Source organism: Rosa chinensis, chromosome 2 (genome assembly GCF_002994745.2).
Source record: "Rosa chinensis cultivar Old Blush chromosome 2, RchiOBHm-V2, whole genome shotgun sequence".
NCBI lineage: Eukaryota > Viridiplantae > Streptophyta > Magnoliopsida > Rosales > Rosaceae > Rosa > Rosa chinensis.
The window spans coordinates 43,901,096-43,920,239 of NC_037089.1; the positions used below are offsets into that span (position 1 = coordinate 43,901,096).

General features: G+C 37.8%; 2 protein-coding genes and 1 long non-coding RNA gene across 3 annotated transcripts; 1 reads left to right on the top strand and 2 right to left on the bottom strand.

Moving 5' to 3' along the window:
- Window positions 1–8,765: 8,765 nt before the first annotated feature.
- LOC112188600 (cytochrome P450 716B1) lies at window positions 8,766–12,521 on the bottom strand. The gene is made up of 9 exons (XM_024327748.2): window positions 12,113–12,521; window positions 11,348–11,672; window positions 11,103–11,252; window positions 10,531–10,788; window positions 9,783–9,869; window positions 9,584–9,662; window positions 9,353–9,459; window positions 9,076–9,194; window positions 8,766–8,986 (listed from the first exon to the last, which is right to left on the bottom strand). Exons 1-9 carry the CDS (start codon window positions 12,364–12,366, stop codon window positions 8,884–8,886), a joined length of 1,482 nt encoding a protein of 493 aa, XP_024183516.1. The 5' UTR covers window positions 12,367–12,521; the 3' UTR covers window positions 8,766–8,883.
- A 1,832-nt stretch (window positions 12,522–14,353) lies between these two features.
- LOC112188639 (loganic acid O-methyltransferase) lies at window positions 14,354–16,803 on the top strand. Its single transcript, XM_024327796.2, has 3 exons — window positions 14,354–14,625; window positions 15,417–16,085; window positions 16,204–16,803. The coding sequence occupies exons 1-3, from the start codon at window positions 14,557–14,559 to the stop codon at window positions 16,543–16,545; spliced, it is 1,080 nt and encodes a 359-aa protein (XP_024183564.1). The 5' UTR covers window positions 14,354–14,556; the 3' UTR covers window positions 16,546–16,803.
- LOC121051876 lies at window positions 16,432–17,360 on the bottom strand. Its single transcript, XR_005807317.1, has 3 exons — window positions 17,237–17,360; window positions 16,844–16,962; window positions 16,432–16,570 (listed from the first exon to the last, which is right to left on the bottom strand). It is a non-coding gene; the product is annotated as an uncharacterized LOC121051876 (long non-coding RNA).
- Between the last annotated feature and the right edge of the window lie 1,784 nt (window positions 17,361–19,144).

Here is a 19,144-nt window from a genome sequence, read left to right on the forward strand (position 1 = left end):
CCAATGATCATGTGCCATAGATTTTAATGGACTAGAGAGTACTAGAACTCGGCTGTTGTGACTGTCAAAACTTGTATGCCATAATATGCACTGATCCTGGATAGGATAGAAGGCATTAGAGTAACCACCATAGCCAAACAAGCATGTGTCCCCAATTGTGCCCGTCGTGGGACTCCTTAGAATGAACCCCTTTGAGCCTACGTTGAAAACCTTTGTTTCATCACCCTCACTACCCTACCATGAGCTTAGTACATGATATCTCTACCCTTGTCTTAAGGACTTAGTAGAGCATGACATAGTATGTAGGGGTGACGATGAAAGACAAGTGTGGGGTGGGGAAAATCCAAGAAAAAAAAGAAGAAAAGAAGAAAAATTTTGCCTTGAAAAAAAAAAAAAAAAAGAAAGAAAGAAAGAAAGAAAAGCGGCAAAAGAGAAGAAAATTGAAAAGAAAACTCTTGGGAAAATGTTGAAGTGTGGTTTGGACTTGCAAATTTGTATAAGGCTCAAAGTTGAAAATTATGCCTTTGTCCATTCCCATGTTGGTTAGAGTGAAGGTTTGGCCCAAAACAATGATATTTGGTCTACAAAAATGATGACATAAGGTGGTCCTTATATGCTCTGCTAGGTCCTTAGGATTTTTTTGTATCCTTAATCTTCATTTCGAAAACCCTAGCTTAGCCCCATTACAACCTGTTTTAAGTGCTAACTTGATCCTTGAGATGGGCAATCTTTGGTTAGTGGAGTCAGTTACGCAGTCGAGCTTATGGTTTAGGTCCATTTGTGCACTTAGTCATTTCATGAGGTCTTTAAAAATTCTTCACAAAATGTGTTTATTGATGAAATATGCAAGCTGTTTGTTGCCTTACAATTTGTTCTCTTGCATATACTTGAGTGTGAAGCTTTTAAGCATAGCCATTTCTGAGAGAAAAATCGAGAGTATGCCCTGTGAGTTTGGATTGGACTTGTTCGAAACATGCTATCATTCACTGTATAACTTAAGTTCTCCATATCTTGCTTAGTCATATGAATGTCACAGGTTTATTAACCATGGAATTATCTTTGTGATTTTGATTAAGTGTTTAACGTGAAAGCCATGAGTTTGGAGTCTCTGAGACAACAGTTAGGAGCAATAGAGTCATTTACTTGCTTTTTGTCAAGTCTTTGTTCTGTTTTGGATTTTTTTTTTGTTTTGTTTTGCTAAGGGACTAGCAAAAGCTAAGTGTGGGGGAATTTGATAGGCGCATTTTAATGTGATATTTTAAATGTTAATTCCTCACATTTTGCTTAGTTATTCCTTAACGAATCGATTTTTAACTTAATTTCTAATTTTAGGTACATTGGAGTAGATGAAGAAGAAATGAGTGTTACGTCCATAATTACCTAGAAATGATGGAGAAGAATGAAAATGCACTAAAAAGTCAACCTTGAATATTTTCTTACTCCGGCTAGGAGAATCAGAGCCAAGCAAGGAAGAAGGAGCGGCCACCTGACCAACTGAACTCGAAATGAGCTGAAACTCTCCAGATCCATTCTAGACACCCAAATGATCATTTCTTATGAAGAGTGCCAGAGAAAAATATGAGTGGAAGGCCTTCAAACAATCCGCCCAATTTTCTACAGAAGTAAAACCGGAAAACTGGACCTGTAAGAGGTCCAGCAGCATTTCCGGCCCAACCACATGGAATAAAGCTCTGAAAATTTGTCAGGATGATCTACACTCATAGTGGAACATTTTTTATGAAGAAGTCGAAGGCTCATTCTGAAGTTTTGATGGAGAAATAATTGAAGGAATAAAGGGGAAGAAACTGACCTGAAAACAGCTCAACACCACATATTCATGTTTCCCACCCATATGAAGAAAGCATTTCTTTTTCCTTGGATACATTTTTTCTACCCTAAAAGATCATCATCACTTCCACATTTCTTCACCTTCATGTTTTGCTTTCATCATTACCTCATCTTTTACATATTTTACAAACCACTCTCATACTCCACTTTCATTATTTTCTTCATCTCATCATTTCACTCTTCTTTTTCTTCCCTATTTAAACACCTTCTCCTCTCACTCTCAATCACCAATTTCTGAATCCATAACACAAATTCCTTCATCTATTCCATCTTCTTTGTCTCTCTATTTCCTTTCCATTAATTTTCCCATCCATCCTCTAGTCATCTCCACGAGTTCAAGCAAGGCCAAAGGAAGAAGAAGAGAAGCCGTGAGCATCACCATCCATATCCATCCTTGAAGCTTGCTTTCGAGATTCAAGAGCCCACAACGTTTATCATCCATCTCATCTTCATCCACGGTGTAATCCGATTCTCCTTTGTAACCTTTGCTTTGAATTTCGTTGGTTATGAACTAGTTGACACATGTGTTTGAACAAATATTAATTTCTGGAATTTTTATGATTAATTGAGAATTTTCAGATTCATATTATTGTTCTTCGAGAGTTGCTTATGTGGGTTTGTTTAATTAAATTTGCATTATAGATATCCTTTGTGTATTAATCTTATTTGGGTCGACACTTATAGGGTTTATGCATAATTGTTGCTAGGTTTAAGAACATGAAATCGACTTTTCGTTTTGTGTAAACTTGAACCAAAGTAGTAAAGGTTTTGGACAAAGATCGAATTTAATTAACGAGGATTGCAATTAGGTGGACTTTTCCATACTAAGTTGTACACTTGAGTTGATAGCCTTTCTCTATGTGTAATGCGTTAAACATGACATGATTGACTAGCTTTCTAGGGTTTGATTGCATGTTTAATAGGATTAATCTAGGTGCTTTCATTTAGATTAATTAGCATTGAAAAGTAAAATATGGGAAATTGTTTGCTTTTAACGTTTCACATGATCAACTCCTCTCTCATGACTTAGATGAACAATATTAGGGTTTGAATCAATTTTAATCATATGTTTCGATTTTGATCTTTGTTCTCTCATTCCATTCGTATTTTGATGTTTTTGCATTTTAATTATTTTGTTAACTTAGTTTTATTTTCGAAAATCCAAAAACCAAAAATCCCCCCTTTTTCGTAAATATGTATATATTTTGTAATATCTTTGTGAATATTATACTTTGTTTTAATTTTAATTGTTTGTTTGTCCTACATTGACAGGTGTACCCTCAATCCCCGGAATAGAACGATCCCTACTTACTTATATTACTAACGACATTTCAGGGTTAAATTATGCGCTTGCTTTGAGCGCATCAGAGGACCCCCAAGGGAACGATCTGGTACTGATTGCAGCTGCTAGTACATTGACTGACTCATAAGGATGAGTATACCCAGGTGGCAAGCCCCATGGATAAGTTACAAGATCATATGGTCGAGCACTAGCCGCAGTTATAAAATCAACTTGGTTTGTTGTCCCTGAGGTTTGGACGATATGTGATTGCGGCTGCTGACTGAAAGATGGATGACTCACTGTAGTGGAGGTTGACACTACCGTGGCAGTCGTAGCGACTGTTGACACAGGACGTGCCATGACTCCACTCGTAAAGATCCCACTTGATGTAGAAGCCGATGGTTGAACTGATGTCATTGGGAGACTTGACATGGGCACAATGAGATCTATAGAGGCAGCTGATCTGTTTGGACAAAAAGAAGAGGTGTGGCCTTGTTGCCTACACCTGTCACAACGATTCCCTCGAGACTTGGCGTAGGGATCTGGTAACATTCACCGAGTGTTGTCCCACTGGGCATGCCAAAAGATGTTCGCTCAAAAATCGTCTCGACCGCGTGTCACTGGGCCGAGCTCTTCTTTGGCTTACACATGTCCTTCTGGAGTGGTGACGTGTGCGCAGGCGTGCCAACTCGCGGCCGGTACGTAGGCCAAGCGAGGTTTTGTTCTAGATTGTAGATCGTGCGCTGACTTGACTTCTGATCAGTTGATTGTAGGCCGAGGAAGGATCAATCTCGGCCGCGGGGTTCTCTCTGCCTTGAATGCAAGGACTTTAGCATTGATCGGCCTTAACTAGCCGCAGTCTTCGTGCTGTGTAACTCGGTGATTGAGGTGAAAGTGATTCTTTTTGTGATTTTATATAGAGTAAATGACGTAAAGTAAATAACAACAAATAAATAGCATAAACGAAAGTGCAGGTAAAGAAAGTACAGGAATGTAAAGGTGCAGCAAATAAAGTGCAGGAAGATAAATTGCTTAAATGTAAAGAGCAGCAAGTAAAGTGCAGGAAAGATAAATACCAGTAAAGAAAGCGATAGATAAACACGTAAAGATTGATAAGTGATGCTGAAATGTTGAAATGTATTGAGATAAAATTTGTGTAATCGCGTAGAGCGTTTGGTCGAGGACTTCTAACAATGAATCCTATGGTCCTTTTTATAGTGAAGCTAAACTACTGAATGAAGGAAAAGAAACAATTTCAGCCTTTACAGTTAAGACCGCATTGATTACAAATAGAGCAGTATTCATGTTTGTGATATCGTTGTCAATGATTAATTCTATCATGAACAATCAATCAGGTCTTGTAACTGATGATTAGCAATAACACCTCCTGATACTCATACAAGTTAATTGCCCCAAACTTCGGTAACGTTTCTCCTGACAATCAACCTCTTTGACCTGCCGCGGCTAATTAGCCGCGGTCATTCATTATGACTTGTGGCTGTCATTCATTAAACTTTGTGATTTACTTGATTTCTTGCGATTTAATAATGGCTTTCTGCACACGTTATTTTTAGTCATCAATTTGACAATAAACATTTAATGTGCCGCGGCTAATTAGCCGCGGATATTCATTACGCTTTGTGAGCCTGGCCCACCTATCTGCCATGTGACAATAAACATTTAATGAATTAGCCGCGGATATTCATTACACTGTGGGTCGGGCCCACATATCTGCCACGTGAGCCTTGCCAAATATAGGTTCAAACAATTCATTGATTTTGAGATTTTCTGGAATATTATCGGAAATGAGATTTTTGAGAGAATTATAATTATTTCTCACCTCCTTGTTTATGAATTCGAGAATATTTTGGCGGGCGGGGTCACGTCGTTAGAATATGTATTTTCTCGTGAGATATTGAGGAAGCCTTACTGATTTTTTATTTTAGTATGATTTTGATTAGTCATACCTAGGTCGTATTATTTAATTATATTATTGCTAGCTAGCCTATTCCTCCCCGCTTACTTTGTGTTTTCGAATTCGGCTGAGTTGAGATAGAACCTGGGAGGCTCAAGAGTGTGGGACACTCTAACCCGAGCCTGGGAGACTCCTTTGTCGTATGGTGATAAATTCTTCCCCATATTCATTTATTATTTTTTGGCTAGCGGGGCTAGTCAGATTTCTTTTAATCAGCAGGGCTGGAATGTTCTCATGAAATTTTTCTTATTGCGAGAAATATCTTTATTTAATAAATATTGCATGCATTGGACTTTACAAATGATTAAACGAGGGAGAGTATGCATGCCTATTACTTCAAATATTTATGAAATATTTATTTTTGTACACTCACTCTAACATATTTTTTCAACTACTTTTCCCAAAGCCCTTCGTTTTCAAATGCCCAGTTTGCAGGCTCGATTAGTCGAGGTTGGGCATACATGGAGTTGAGGTATAGTTGTCACTGCTTCCGCATTGTAGGAACTATTGATCTTTTATATATCCTCTTTATATTTATTTTAGAATTTCTCTGATAACCTACGAATTTTGTTTAATGTGAAAAAATGGAGTTGTTAGTAATTGGGGAGCAGGATGGCTCTAGCAGTATAAGGATGGTTGCTTAGAAGTATGGTTTTACTTCTTTTCAGGTTAGGGTTGTCCATTTTTAGGGAAAGTTCTGTTGGATTTTCTCGAAAATGGATCCCGTAGGGCCACCTCGGGTTTCAGGGTGAAATTTCGGGGCGGGTTCTGTCAAATGGTATAATATTAAGTGAATTGGGTAGTTGGGAAGCAAAAGAAAAAAGTTTTGTGAAGGGAGTAAAAATAAGTTGGCTGGGTGTATGGGAAGTATTTTGGTAGAAAGGGGTAAATGAGCATTTTCCCTTAAAGCAAAATTGAGTAAAAATGTGTTTACACATTGGATACAGCTTTGATATAGCATTACATAGTGGGCCCAAGTCCCAAGGGTTATTTGGTGTAAAAGTGAGAGAGAATGAGTTTTTTTTTTATACGCGTTGTATATAGTTTTGATACGGTATGATGTGGCGAACCCGAAGCGCAAGAGTGATTTGAGGCAAAATTGAGTGAAAATGTGTTTTTGTGATACACATGTTGAGAGTGATTTGTTGTAAGGTTGAGTGAAAATTAATGTTTTTTTTTTTTGGTGATATACATTTGATCTAGCTTTGATACCGGTGTGATACAGATTTGATACAACATGATGTGGCGGGCCCGAGCCCTTAAGGATATTTGGAACAAAATTAAGTAAAAATATGTTTTGTTGATACAACTTTCATATAGTATGACGTTGGGGGCCAGATTCTCGAGACTCGAGAGTGATTTGTGGTAAAATTAAGTGAAAGTGTATTTTTGTGATATACGTTTGATACAGTTTTGACACAACATGACGTGATGTGCTCGAGCCCCGACGGTGATTTGGTTCAAGTTTTAGGCGTAGGTTAAAACTATGTGTGTTTGAGGTGAAGATTAAAATTATTGGAACATAAGAGAAAGACCTCAATTGACTCTGTGAAGCTCTTAAAGGTAAATCATTTCTTGCATATCATAGCATCTTAATTTCTTGATTGTGTTGTTGGGATTGATAGCCATATTTCAACCCCAAGTGGTGTCAATGCATATTTATCGTGAATTTTCGAAAGGGGACGTCTTGGTGATCAAGATCACTACTCACTGATTTCTTGAGTTGCATATTAATTGTTTTTAATTGAATAAATATGCATTATCATTTCTATTAGGATAAATTCGGTTTTTATTGCATAATATCTTTTAAGAAAAATATTTTCCTAATAAAAATCAGTTAGGTTTAGAACTTTAATCATCCTAACTTTCTAAGATCAGCCAGTATCATTTGATTTAGTGGCATAGATCTCCCCTTTATAAGAGGGAGATTGTGAGTTTGACTCACAATAGACTAGTTGTTGTATATGAGTTGTTTATTTGATAAAAATATATATATATATATATATATTTTCTAGGATCAATTAAGGGCACACATATAGTAGAAAAATAACATTTTTATGTTGTGTTCCCACAGTTTATTTGAGTGCACATTTCATTGAGAGAGTTTTTGATTGCATAAGGAAACCTAGAGGTTAAATTAGGTATTGCTAATATACTTGTTTCATGTTGAAGCAAATTAGCATGTCACATACACATTTGCATCCCATTCATTCCATTGTGCTTGTCCGAGTATTCCACGAGATCAGTTGGGTGATAGTGGCATCTGAAGCACACTTAATAGCCAAGGTTAGATCTATTCATTCAAGGAGCTGAATGGAGGCAATTCAAAAGGTGAAGAAAAACAAGGTGGTGATTGTGCAACGACTTAGTTAGAAATAACCGAGGTCAGAGCTATTTGCGTTGGTTGTAAGCCCGTATGTGCTTGTTCATATTCACTCAGTGAGTTGCTTTGCACTTGACTTTCAAGAGCTAAGCTTTGCAGTTCTTTAACTTGATTTGATTCAAGGGTTTTACTGCATCAACAAACTTCTTGTGCTAGTGCTTTTCAATTTCCATTGTGCTTGTTGAATGGTGTGTGCGTGGTTTTCATTGCGGTTAATTTGACAATAAAAAATATGAGTGTCTAATATCAACATTTCTGCTATGGTTTGGTTTTAATCAAGAGAAAATGTCACAATTATAGTCTCTGAAGATTGGGTAATTCGACACTTTGGTTCCGAACATTCTAAAACTATCACATTAGTACCTCAAAATTAATCTTCAACATACTTTTAGTACCCACCGTTAATACCACTATTAACTTCTCCATTTTTTCAAAGTATTTCCATCTTTTTTCCCTCCAAAACCCATCATCGTTTTAATCAAGATAATTAGTCACCGACCACTAACTAAAAATAAGAAAAATATAAAGTATAAATAGTAATAGTGTATGCAACATGAGAAGTAATTAGGATAATAACATTTGAGAGGGAAAGATGAAAATGCCCTTCATAAAAATGAGGAGTTAATGGTGTTATCAACGGATGTTGCCAAAAGTTTGTCAGTGAATAATTTTCAGGTACGTCGAATGGCTCAAATTTCAGTAAACTGATTGTGATAAAAACACTTTAATCAAATTAAAATTAAGCATAACTTTCTATCTAAGCCTATTCATCCCCTCCCCAACCCTCTTCCTCTAAGCTTGATATCCATCCAAGCAGAATTTATTAACATATACCAGTCAATATGGTATAACAGATCTCATTCAAGGAGTATGCTAAGCTTTCTTTTCATTCCTACAAAAAGCATGCAGTTGCTTCTATTTACTCTATTCTTGGCATCTCGCAATCTTACTAGTTTCATTCCGGCCTTCAATTCTTAGGAGGTGAGTATTTGACCAAAGGATTACTATGTCTTCAAAGGAGGAGCAACAATATTGCGGACAACAAGGACTACAAATTGCTGATGATTTTGCACGGTTCCTCCCATCTTTACTTTGGTTGGGTAGCATGCATGCATGTATGATTTAGCATTTGTTTATCATCTCTATTTAGAGACTTGTATTATTTAGAAGGTACGGCTTTATGTTCCCTTCATTTTTTGTACTATTCGGGGGCTGACTGCTCCCTTTGGGGGGGGGGTTAATGTGTCCGAGCAATACCCAATGTACGGACCGTGACACCTTACAAACGATCGAGTTAAATAGTACAAAGAAATGTTTTAGTGTAGGCAACAAAGTTGAAGAGTGGATTATACGTACAGAAATGTTTTTAGATACAACACGACTAGTTTTACTCCCTTACTTACAAGGCCGCGCCGTCAAGGTAATTGGACAACCACTTCTTAGTCTAGGAATATGGGCCTTCTTTTCTAGACTGGTATCAAGATCATCGACTGTCCACCTGCACAATAGTTATGGAAGAAGAAGATGAATTTGAGAACCATTAATAGAAAGATGAAAATAATTAGCTTTGTATCAGTGTCACTTCACCTGTATGCAGTAGTGAGACGGTGAAGAAAGATCATCATTGTCATCTTGGCCATATTGATTCCCAAACATGTCCTGGGTCCTGACCCAAATGGTATGAAACTATATGGCTTTTGTATTTCCTGCAATACACATGGGTTGATTAAGGATAATTAATCACTCTCTCAATTATACCAAGGTAATGGAAATCACTCCCACCAAGCTAGAGAATTCATGGAAATTGAATGAAGAGGAGGAGATGGAGGAGAGATTGAGATTGAATCGTTAGTTCGTTACGTACATCAAATCTAGAAGGGTTGAATTTAGTAGGGTCTGGGTACAAATCTGGGTCGTTGTGTATGCATGTCGCGTCAATGTTCACATGCCACCCTTTCTTTATCTCAAAACCTGCGAAAACAAATATGCAATCACAACTTCATTGATCGATCAAACGAATGTTTAGCAATAACTATTAGCTTAATTAGTGTTCGTAGTTGAAAGAAGTTTGAAATACTTAAAAGCTATAGCTTGCCTTCTATAGTACAGTCACTGAGTGCAACTCGAGGATACCACATAACCACAGTTGACATCCTTACTGTTTCTTTAACAACCTGGAAAAAAGAACGCATGCACACACACAACCTGGAATAATTAAAAATAGCTCTGATTTTCTGTGTATATGTAAAATGATTCAACCTGATTGGGATCTATGCTAAATCCAAGCTCATTACCTTCCAACAGTAGGACATATTATTAATATCTTCAAGGGTAATTGATGCTCCTTCGGGCTTGGATGTGGCTATAGACAATTGTTCCTCCTGCACATTCATATAATTTTTGCTCATTTTTCTTGAAATGTTACGAAGACGAGGAAGAAGTTACCACCAAAACACTATTTATGGAGAATCTTGCAGATATGCTGATTAGAAAGACAGGTAATTTGTCCCAAGTCAAATTTTTACAAAAGCTATGAAAGAGCTTTACATGATCACATCTGCAGTATTTTGCAATTTTATGAGGGGAGAATGATGGTTGAAAACTTGAAATACCCCCTAAAGAGTCTGTAAAAGGGGCAGTAATGTGGAGGAGCGCTGTAACTATCTCATTCGAGAATGCACCTTCTAGTCTTACTGTCCTCAATAGACAAAAATTCCCAGATCCTCCACCAGTCATCAGTAATTTGACAAGGTATCTCATTTCTGAGCACATCCATATGATACAACTAATTGATTAATAATTGGTACCCCCTGTTTTACAAACCACACCCCCCTCCATGCACACTTCTATTGGAAAATTACTCATGGATGGGGATGTGGTTTGTAAAATAGAGGGTGCCAATTTCAATCTCCAATAACAGATGCCAGCAGTTGGAACCGATGTAATAACAAGTAAACATCAACTGGTATGTCATGTGGTTAGAAAATTTTAATCCATTTAACCAATGGCGGACATATAGATAGGCCTGAGAGGGAGGCTTACCCTAAGAATGTCTTGGACTTGTTGGTTCTCATCCAGAAACTTGACACTCCACATCATTGCAGCTGAAGTGGTCGTCTGCCCTGCAATTATAAGTGTCATTAGGTTGTCCATGATTTCTGAGTCTTGCAGCTTTTCATTGGGAGGGTATGAGTCTCTTCGCAACATGGACTGTAGGAAATCTTCTGGTTCTGGCAACTCCTTCCCACTCCTTCTTCTGGCAATCATGTCTTTAAAGGTTTCCATGAGACGTCTGCGTGCCTGCAGCGTTAACAATTCTCTTAGCGTACACTGTTTAAGTTACAAGAGGCACTATTCAGATACTACAAAACACTAAAATTAATAATTTAAAATTGATTAATTTTATTATCAAGCACTGTTTGTTGATTTCCAGCCACACTAGTTTGTTCATGGCTTTAAGTGACAAACACTCTGACTGCACAAGTTTAATCTGTTCGAGAATTGGTCAATAATGTAGGTATACATTTGTGGACCAGCACATATATAGGACTAGGCTATTGAGTTCTTGGCTAGCTCGTATTTCCCTTCCTCCATGACTAGGCAGCTTGCATTACCTTGATGCCTTTGTAATATCTAGTGCCTGGAATCATGACAGGAACAGATAAGATTCCATCCGAGACTGCAGTGCAGTCTTTCTCAAGCTGCCTTAGCAAGGGCTCATCCATGACACTCATTAGCATGCAGCACATCGCATCAAATGTCATCTGCATATCAGAAATATTCCGATTTCAGAGAGCAGTAAGCTAATTGATTAACCTATCTACTATATATACCAAATTAAGTAGCAAAGAAGCCTTACCCTCATACTGAAGTCAAGCACCGAAAAGCTTTTCCCACCTTGTTCTAGTTTCTTCAGCTTCTGACACAGCATTCTATCGAATTTCTCAATGAACGAAGATAAAGAATTCATGGAGAAAGGATCTGATAATAAGCGCCTTATTCTTTTATGGTTCTCATGTGGTACACAGAGCAAGCTTTTATCTCCAATACAATCTGCCATTGATTTCACATATCCTTTGTTGAACTTAGCAAAATCATTAGAAAATATCATTTTTGCACCCTCTGTACTTGGAACAAACACATGGATCTTGCCAAAAATTCTCGTCTTGAACCACTTCCCATACCTAGTTTCACCACAATCATCAATTCTAACTTCCATTATTGACAAAATGAAAACTCAAATAATGTCATCAATATTGCATCAATGAAATTTAAAGTTCTTTTTTTCTTTCAACAATTGCATCAACTTCAAGTGGTTCATATAGCTACCCACTCGATTGGTTCCAGTCATATATGTAGAACAAAAACAAAAATTGGACCCTTCAACTGCAGGTTTCTACAACTTAATTACTAGTAGCTGTGATTTTTTTTTATTTTTTTGAGATGAACAGCTGTGATGTTATAGAAGCAGAGACTAATTAAGAGGTACTTTGAATTAAAAGTTTGTATAAATAGCCAATCACCCTTTTTCTTGAAGTTGTAATATATGTTCTAATTTTCTTGGAGATGAAGGACACTTATTTTGTATTATATTTCATGAAATCAAAAATGAATATCAACTAACCATATTCGCCGGAATCTGATAAAATCATAGCATCCTCTTGTGCTATTGGTTGCTGACATAAAAGAAATGGTTTCACCAATAAAGGGTAACCCCAACCGGCCAGGGATGTGACCTCTGGAACCTGTGACCTTTCTCCATGCTAATTTAGAGACGAAAAATGCAACTCCGATAGAAAACAGTAGTGCAACAGTGAGAATATCATAATACTTCTTAACAAGGAAGAGGAACTCTTCTTTTGATATTGCACTCAGCATCTTAACTTAGCTTTGTTGAACCAGTACTCTCATGATCAATAACTAGAAGATATATTGAATTTATGTACCGAAGTTGTGAAGAATCATGATCCTAAATATGCATTGATGCTTCCTCAACATAAGACAAATTGTTGATAAGTGCTAACTGAGACATTGCTAAGTTTATTAAGTTATGCAGATAGTTAAAAAGTTCGAGTAATATTAGATTATGTAGTGGTTGGAACTGAGCTCTCATCTCCTTGTGATAATATAATTTGTAATGCAGATAATCACTGAGTACAAATTAGTACTTGAACCTGAAGAACTGGATGCTATATTTTATCGACCCCAAGATGCCTGCCGTATATATATATATATAGCCTGTTAGATAATTTGTACATACATGCTTGTACACACATGCTTGCTTCCCCGACCAATATTTTAATTGAAGAGTGACCTAATAATGATTCAGATGCTACACCAGAAACTTTGAGTTTAATATAGATAGAGGAATCTAAGTTTAAAAAGGGTATGTGACAAACAGGCCCGTGGTTCTAAATCGCGTTCACATAATGCTCCAGGTATAAGTAACTAGTACAGTCGCTGCATTTTTGTTCCCCATATTTTTACAGTCTACCATGTCCCATTAATGTAAATCTGCAGAGAGATCCTATTTACGGATAGATTTTCTTTCAACTGAAATTGAGTCTTTATTTTGTTTTTCCAGTCCAAATGAAATCAAGTCCCATGTACGTACGTTTCATTTGTGCAAGGTTAGAACAAATTTGTGGGTATGGATCATAAGAGAGTTTATGCTTCTAAAGCACGTTGTAGCAACGCTTTCCTTAAGATATTATTTGCCTTAGGATACAATGAAATCCAGCACAATGCTGTTGTTGTTCTTCATTTTGCACTCACGAAAACTAACCTAAAACACTCAAAAGAAGGTTTACAAGATGGCTCAAGGTTACTAGAACTAATTGTGCACTATTAATTTCTAGTAGTTTTATGTGTAAGAAAACATGAAACTGGTGAATATTGGAGGCCTAGATCTTCTCAGGATCTTCTTAGTATTCTCTGAGATTGTGTCACTCTGTAGAGAATGGTTCATTTAGATAGAAGTATATGTACCCCTTCAAATGGTAAGGTACCTTTTCATTTGTGTCATTTGAATCTGGTTAAATTACTTCATTCAGACATATTCAAAAGGTGCAAACATAAATGATACCTTTTCATTTCTTCAATTATTATTATATTTTGAAAATTTCTCCAACAGTACGACATTTTCTATATTAGAGGTTTGAGATGTATGGTAGTATTTTTTTCCCATACGAGAAAGGAAAACAAATAATCCACTTGGGTTTCTCATATTCTTGCTGACGCCCCAACTTGAGAAATCCACCAGTCACAAACTTTTCCAACGTTCTTGATTGTGCTTAAACAAGGTAAAGTTGTTGTATGTGTTTCAGTAAAGATAATTAAGTGACCCGAGCGATCAACCTTGTGCTGCCAGGGATGATGAATATTCTCAGATATCGGTTCGTTGTATTCCTGGCAACCACATTTTGGACTGTATATGCATGAAATGATTCTTTCTTGCATACAGTGGATCATTTAACGAATCAATCATATTCGTAAGATCTGCACTACGTGAGATACTTGAGAGCTGTGTTTCCCAAGTAATCTCGGCCCTGTGAACTTGAACGATTAAATAAGTCTTTATGTCCCTAAATAATTAAAAGATTCTCTGTCACGTACTATTACTTCAGTTAATTAAGCTCTTAGAATGTTGTCTGATAGGTAGATATGGTCAAGAAGGTATGCCGATGACCATCATCACGTAGCTGTCCAAAACTATTAACAAAGAGTATGAATGTTGCAGTTCCATGTCTGTAAGCTACAGAAAATATAAACATTAATTAGAGTCGACTCAACTTATTGTTTTTACAAAAATTAAGAGACGAATACTATTTGTCTTACAGTGCATCAGCACCAAAGGCCTGTTATGTTTTCTTCTGCTAAATTAATTTTCTGGTCTTCCCCAGACAAGTAATAAAACAGATAAAATATCTTGTATTGGCCTGGATTGGCATCAAGTATCTGTAGCTAATATAGTAACAGCGATATTGGAAACTACCCTCCCAACGCAGAGAGAGAATTGAAGAAGAGAGAGGGAGAGAGACAGAGAGGGCCATAGAGGAACTCAGCAAAATGGTTGAAGCATATCCAATGAAAGGTGGAGATGGACCCAACAGCTATGCCAAGAACTCCAGTTACCAGGTTTGTTTCGTAGTATACCACACATTACTATTGTTGTTCACTATTTAGGATGATTACAAGTAGGGTTGTACATCGACTCGATATACCTCGCCTGTGTTCCTGTTAAGCTCAACTCAGCTCGTTAAGATGCAAGCCAAACTTAGCTTAGATTTCCTCGATCAGCTCGTAAAGTTCGTTATATCACTCGTACATTATCACCAAACACAAGGGGCAGGCTTTAGGGTTTAGCTCAACTGGTTGGAAACTACGGAGTTCTCATTAGATTAAAAAGAATATCAATTAATGTTTTTCATATTTTGATTTTGAAGTTGTCCCAAGCTTGAAACTTAAGCTTGACTCGCCCTAGGGCTTTGCTTTACGTATCCTAACCGTGAGCCAAGTAAAGACAATTTAAGCTCAAGCTCGATCACTACTCAAGCTAATTAACCAACAAGAAAATCGATCAATCCAATGTTGAATTTGAATAAGTGTTTGAGGCAACTCAAACACAACGAACCAAAAAATAAAAAAAGACTAAACACAACTTACTAGGCTAGGTCGAAATCAGTTGAGCCGAATCTAAGGACCCTGGTTTTGTCTTGATTTAGCTCATTTACACCCCGGCCTAGTTACAAGTAGCCAATCACCATAAGAATTGATTAGATGTTCTCTTACATGTAAAGCAAAAGTTTTCTTTCGCATGGTTCTTGATTAAGAACTCTTTTGCCTCGATTCTCTTATGATAGTATGTAGTAGTTACATAAACTAAATGAAATGAAATTAGTATATCAACAATTCTACTGCTTGTGCAGAAAGGAGTTGCAGGTGCTGCCCAAGAAGTTGTGAACAGGGCTATAGCAGAAAAGCTTGACATAGACAATATCACATTATCTAATTCCAACACCTTTAGCATTGCAGATTTAGGTTGCTCTGTTGGGCCAAATACGTTTTCTGCAGTTGGGAACATAATTGAAGCTGTGCAGCTCAAGTATCAAAGCCAAGTGCGGCTGCTTGATTCCCAAATCCCCGAATTTCAAGTTTTCTTTAATGATCATACCCCAAATGACTTTAACATGCTCTTCCAGTCCCTCCCTCCCAACAGACAATACTATGCAATGGGTGTGCCTGGTTCTTTCTATGGTCGTCTATTTCCTAAAGCTTCGGTTCACTTTGTTCACTCTTCTTACGCCATTCATTGGCTTTCAAGGGTACCGAAGCAGGTACTCGATAAAAATAGCCCCGCTTGGAACAAAGGACGAATCCATTACCTAAATTCCACAGATGCAGTAGTGAGGGCATTTGAAGCTCAATATGCTGAGGACATGGCGTGCTTCCTGCATGCCAGGGCACAAGAGATTGTCTGTGGAGGATTGATGGTACTTATCATTCCAGGTCACATTCAAGATACACATCATTCCCAATCTTTCAGAAATATGACCTATCAATTATTAGGGTCTTGCCTCATGGACTTGGCTAGGAAGGTAGGCAACAATCAATGTTTTAAGTTAATTTGATATGATATACTTCTGATTCTAAGTTTGATTTATAGTAGGATATGTTCCTTATTGCTGCTAATGTGATTTCAATTTATGCATGCAGGGAGTAGTTAGCGAGGAGAAGGTAGATTCGTTTAATATACCTATTTACTATATGTCTCCCCAAGAACTGGAAGCTTCTGTAGAAAGAAATGGCTGTTTTAGCATAGAGGGTATGGAAAACTTACGTAAGATCTCAAAACTTGGCAGTGTCACCGAAAGTGCCCAACTAATTGCATCTCACGGAAGAGCTGTCATGGAGGGACTGTTCAGGCAGCAATTTGGAGATGAAATTTTAGATGAGCTCTTTGACTTGTACCGCAAGAAACTTGAAGAGAATCCCTCCATCTTTGAGTCAATGGATGCAACTCTCTTTCTTGCCGTGCTTAAACGCAACGCAAATTGATTTGGACGAACTTTAGTTGGTTTTCCTGCAGCTGCATGTAGTTAAATTCCCTTTAGCTTCATGGTTTTGTTAGTTTTATTGTATGATTTGGTGACATTAAAATTTGTGAACAGCAATAGATAATAAAGGGGAGAGAGATACACTGCTATATATCCCTAGTTCTTCATATGTAAATCGATCATGGTTTGAAACTATTGTGAATAGTATGTGTTTAATTGGTGTTGTGCTGCGATGTAAAATGATTTTAATTAAGCAGGATATTTCTTTTCGATGATATGAACAGTTACTGTTTTCATACCACTCTCTCTCCCTCCCTAGCTCGCAAGTGGCAGAGAAACCCCAATTCTTAAGTTGTTGTCACCATTGAGCTGCTGGAATCTTCTCTTAATCGATATCCCAAATGATCGAAAGCATCAGCTGGCAATAAGTCTAAAGTCAAATTTTGAAGGCTAAAATCCAGGCAATGTCAAGTAATAATGATAAAGAACAATAACAGTTTGTCTTAACTATCCAAGAATCCTTTCTTAATTAACTATAATTCCCTGTCATGAGATTCGCATATAGCTATGATATATCATGACATATGTAAGCGATGACCGATGCTAATCTAAATGAGAGAGGGAGAGAGACAGAGAGAGAGAGAGGTGTATTTAGAAGTCAACGATCAATTTTTGGGTTGCAAAAACTTTACCTATCTCCACCACCGCTGGCTGACTGTAACGATCAGTTTTTGAGAGAAGCAAAGAAGCACTTCGGCCGGCCATTACTGGGTTTGGACTCATTGGCCATTTTGGAGCTAATTAAGTGGTGCTTTGCGTTTCGGGATTAGGTTTAGGTCATTTTTACGTTTGCTTTTTTTGCATTATAAAGCTTCATATCCTTTTCAAAATTACCAGTTGTCAATCATCGCACCTTGTAAGTTGTCACAATCTCCGCACTTGGAAGTATGGTTCTCTTTTTTTTTTTTTTTTTTTTTCTGAGGGGAATGAAAGACTAATTCATTAATGGGGAATCATTACAATCAGAGATTACAATAGCCTCCACACTTAGAGGAATATTGGTAAAAAAATTCACCCGAAACTGACCAACCTTGGCCTCTTGCGCTAGAGTATGCGCCACCAGATTTGCCATACGATTATTGTAATCCACTTTTGCACCTAACGCAGCTTGCAGTAACACTCTCAAGTCTCTTAACAAAAATCCCAGGTCCGAGTGATCCAGAGAAGACCCAGCCACAGCTTGCACCAAATCCATGCAATCGGTCTCTACCACCTGTGAGGGCAAGTTTGTGTTTTGGATTTCCAGCAGCAATAGCCCTCTTGATAGAGCGAAGACCAGGCCCAAAATCGATCGAAAGCGTGACCCAGGAACAATTTTGTGTGACTAGCTGGATGGTAACAGCAGCAATCAGAGGTAAATTCACATAACAGAGCTTATAGGAAGATATGGCGTGGGAGCTAGATGCCTGGGAGTTTAGCAGAGAGAGAGAGCTCCAGCAATAACATGGTTCTGGGTTTTGGGTTAAGGTTGTTTAGATATTGATGGCTAGATTATCAGAGATGAAGCTTGATCTCTTGCTTGATGGTTTTTAGGTGGTTATTCTGGCTTCCAACGGCGATGTCTTTTTATAGCAGAGATTGACGGGGAACATTCGTGCTTAGAACCGGGGGTTTTGAAGTGGTATTCTTAGTTTTGGTGGGATAATCTAAAGCTTTCAACTTTTGTTTTCTCCATGAAACCAAAGAAAGTTGGTTGCGGTGAAGATCCCAGATTATGTGCTGCTGTGATCTTTGGGAGATTCCAATCCCCCAATTTCTGGTATTGAAACTTGTGATTACAGACTTTTAGGGTTTTTGAATGTTGAGATGAGATTGCTAAGGATATGGATTATGAGGCTTTTCCCTGAATTCTGGACACTTGCCATAAATGGTGGAACGCCAATTCCAGCAGCAATTCTGACAGACGGTTTTTCTCGTTTGGGTGAGAAGATGACTCTAATGGGCTTTGGGTAAGAGGTCATATGGACTTTGAATAAGAGAATGGCTTTAGTGGGCTTTGGGCCTTGCTGGGCTTGCTTTTCATCCCTCTCACAGTAGCCCATATTAAGATTGTAGTCCGTCAAGCATGAATTTTGGTTCCCAAGTCCAAAATTATTGACGAACTTTATCTTAATGATAGGCCTCAAAGGATCCGTTACCTTCCACACCACATCCCTCCATATAAGCCCCAAGTGTATAAACGTATTGCATGGTAATTTGGCATGACGAATTCTTGAAGATGCATGTTAATTGCTTGAGCATTTGGGCTTGCACTATTTCTAGTTAACTAGACCTTCTTTTGGACTACAATGGGCTTGCTTGAAGGCCCAACAAGATTGTCGGTTTAATGAGTCGTCTCTTCACGTGTCGCTCATAAAATTGACTTGTGGAATTTTGGGTGTCAACACCACCAAAGGAGTAAGCTAGTAATCAAGTGCTAGTTGCACTCCATGAATTAAAGCAAGCAGTTCCGCATGCCTAGGGGAATTACCCACCTCCAAAGTATGTCGAAATCCCCCCACCGCCACACCTTCATGATCCCGAAAAATTCCACCCAACCC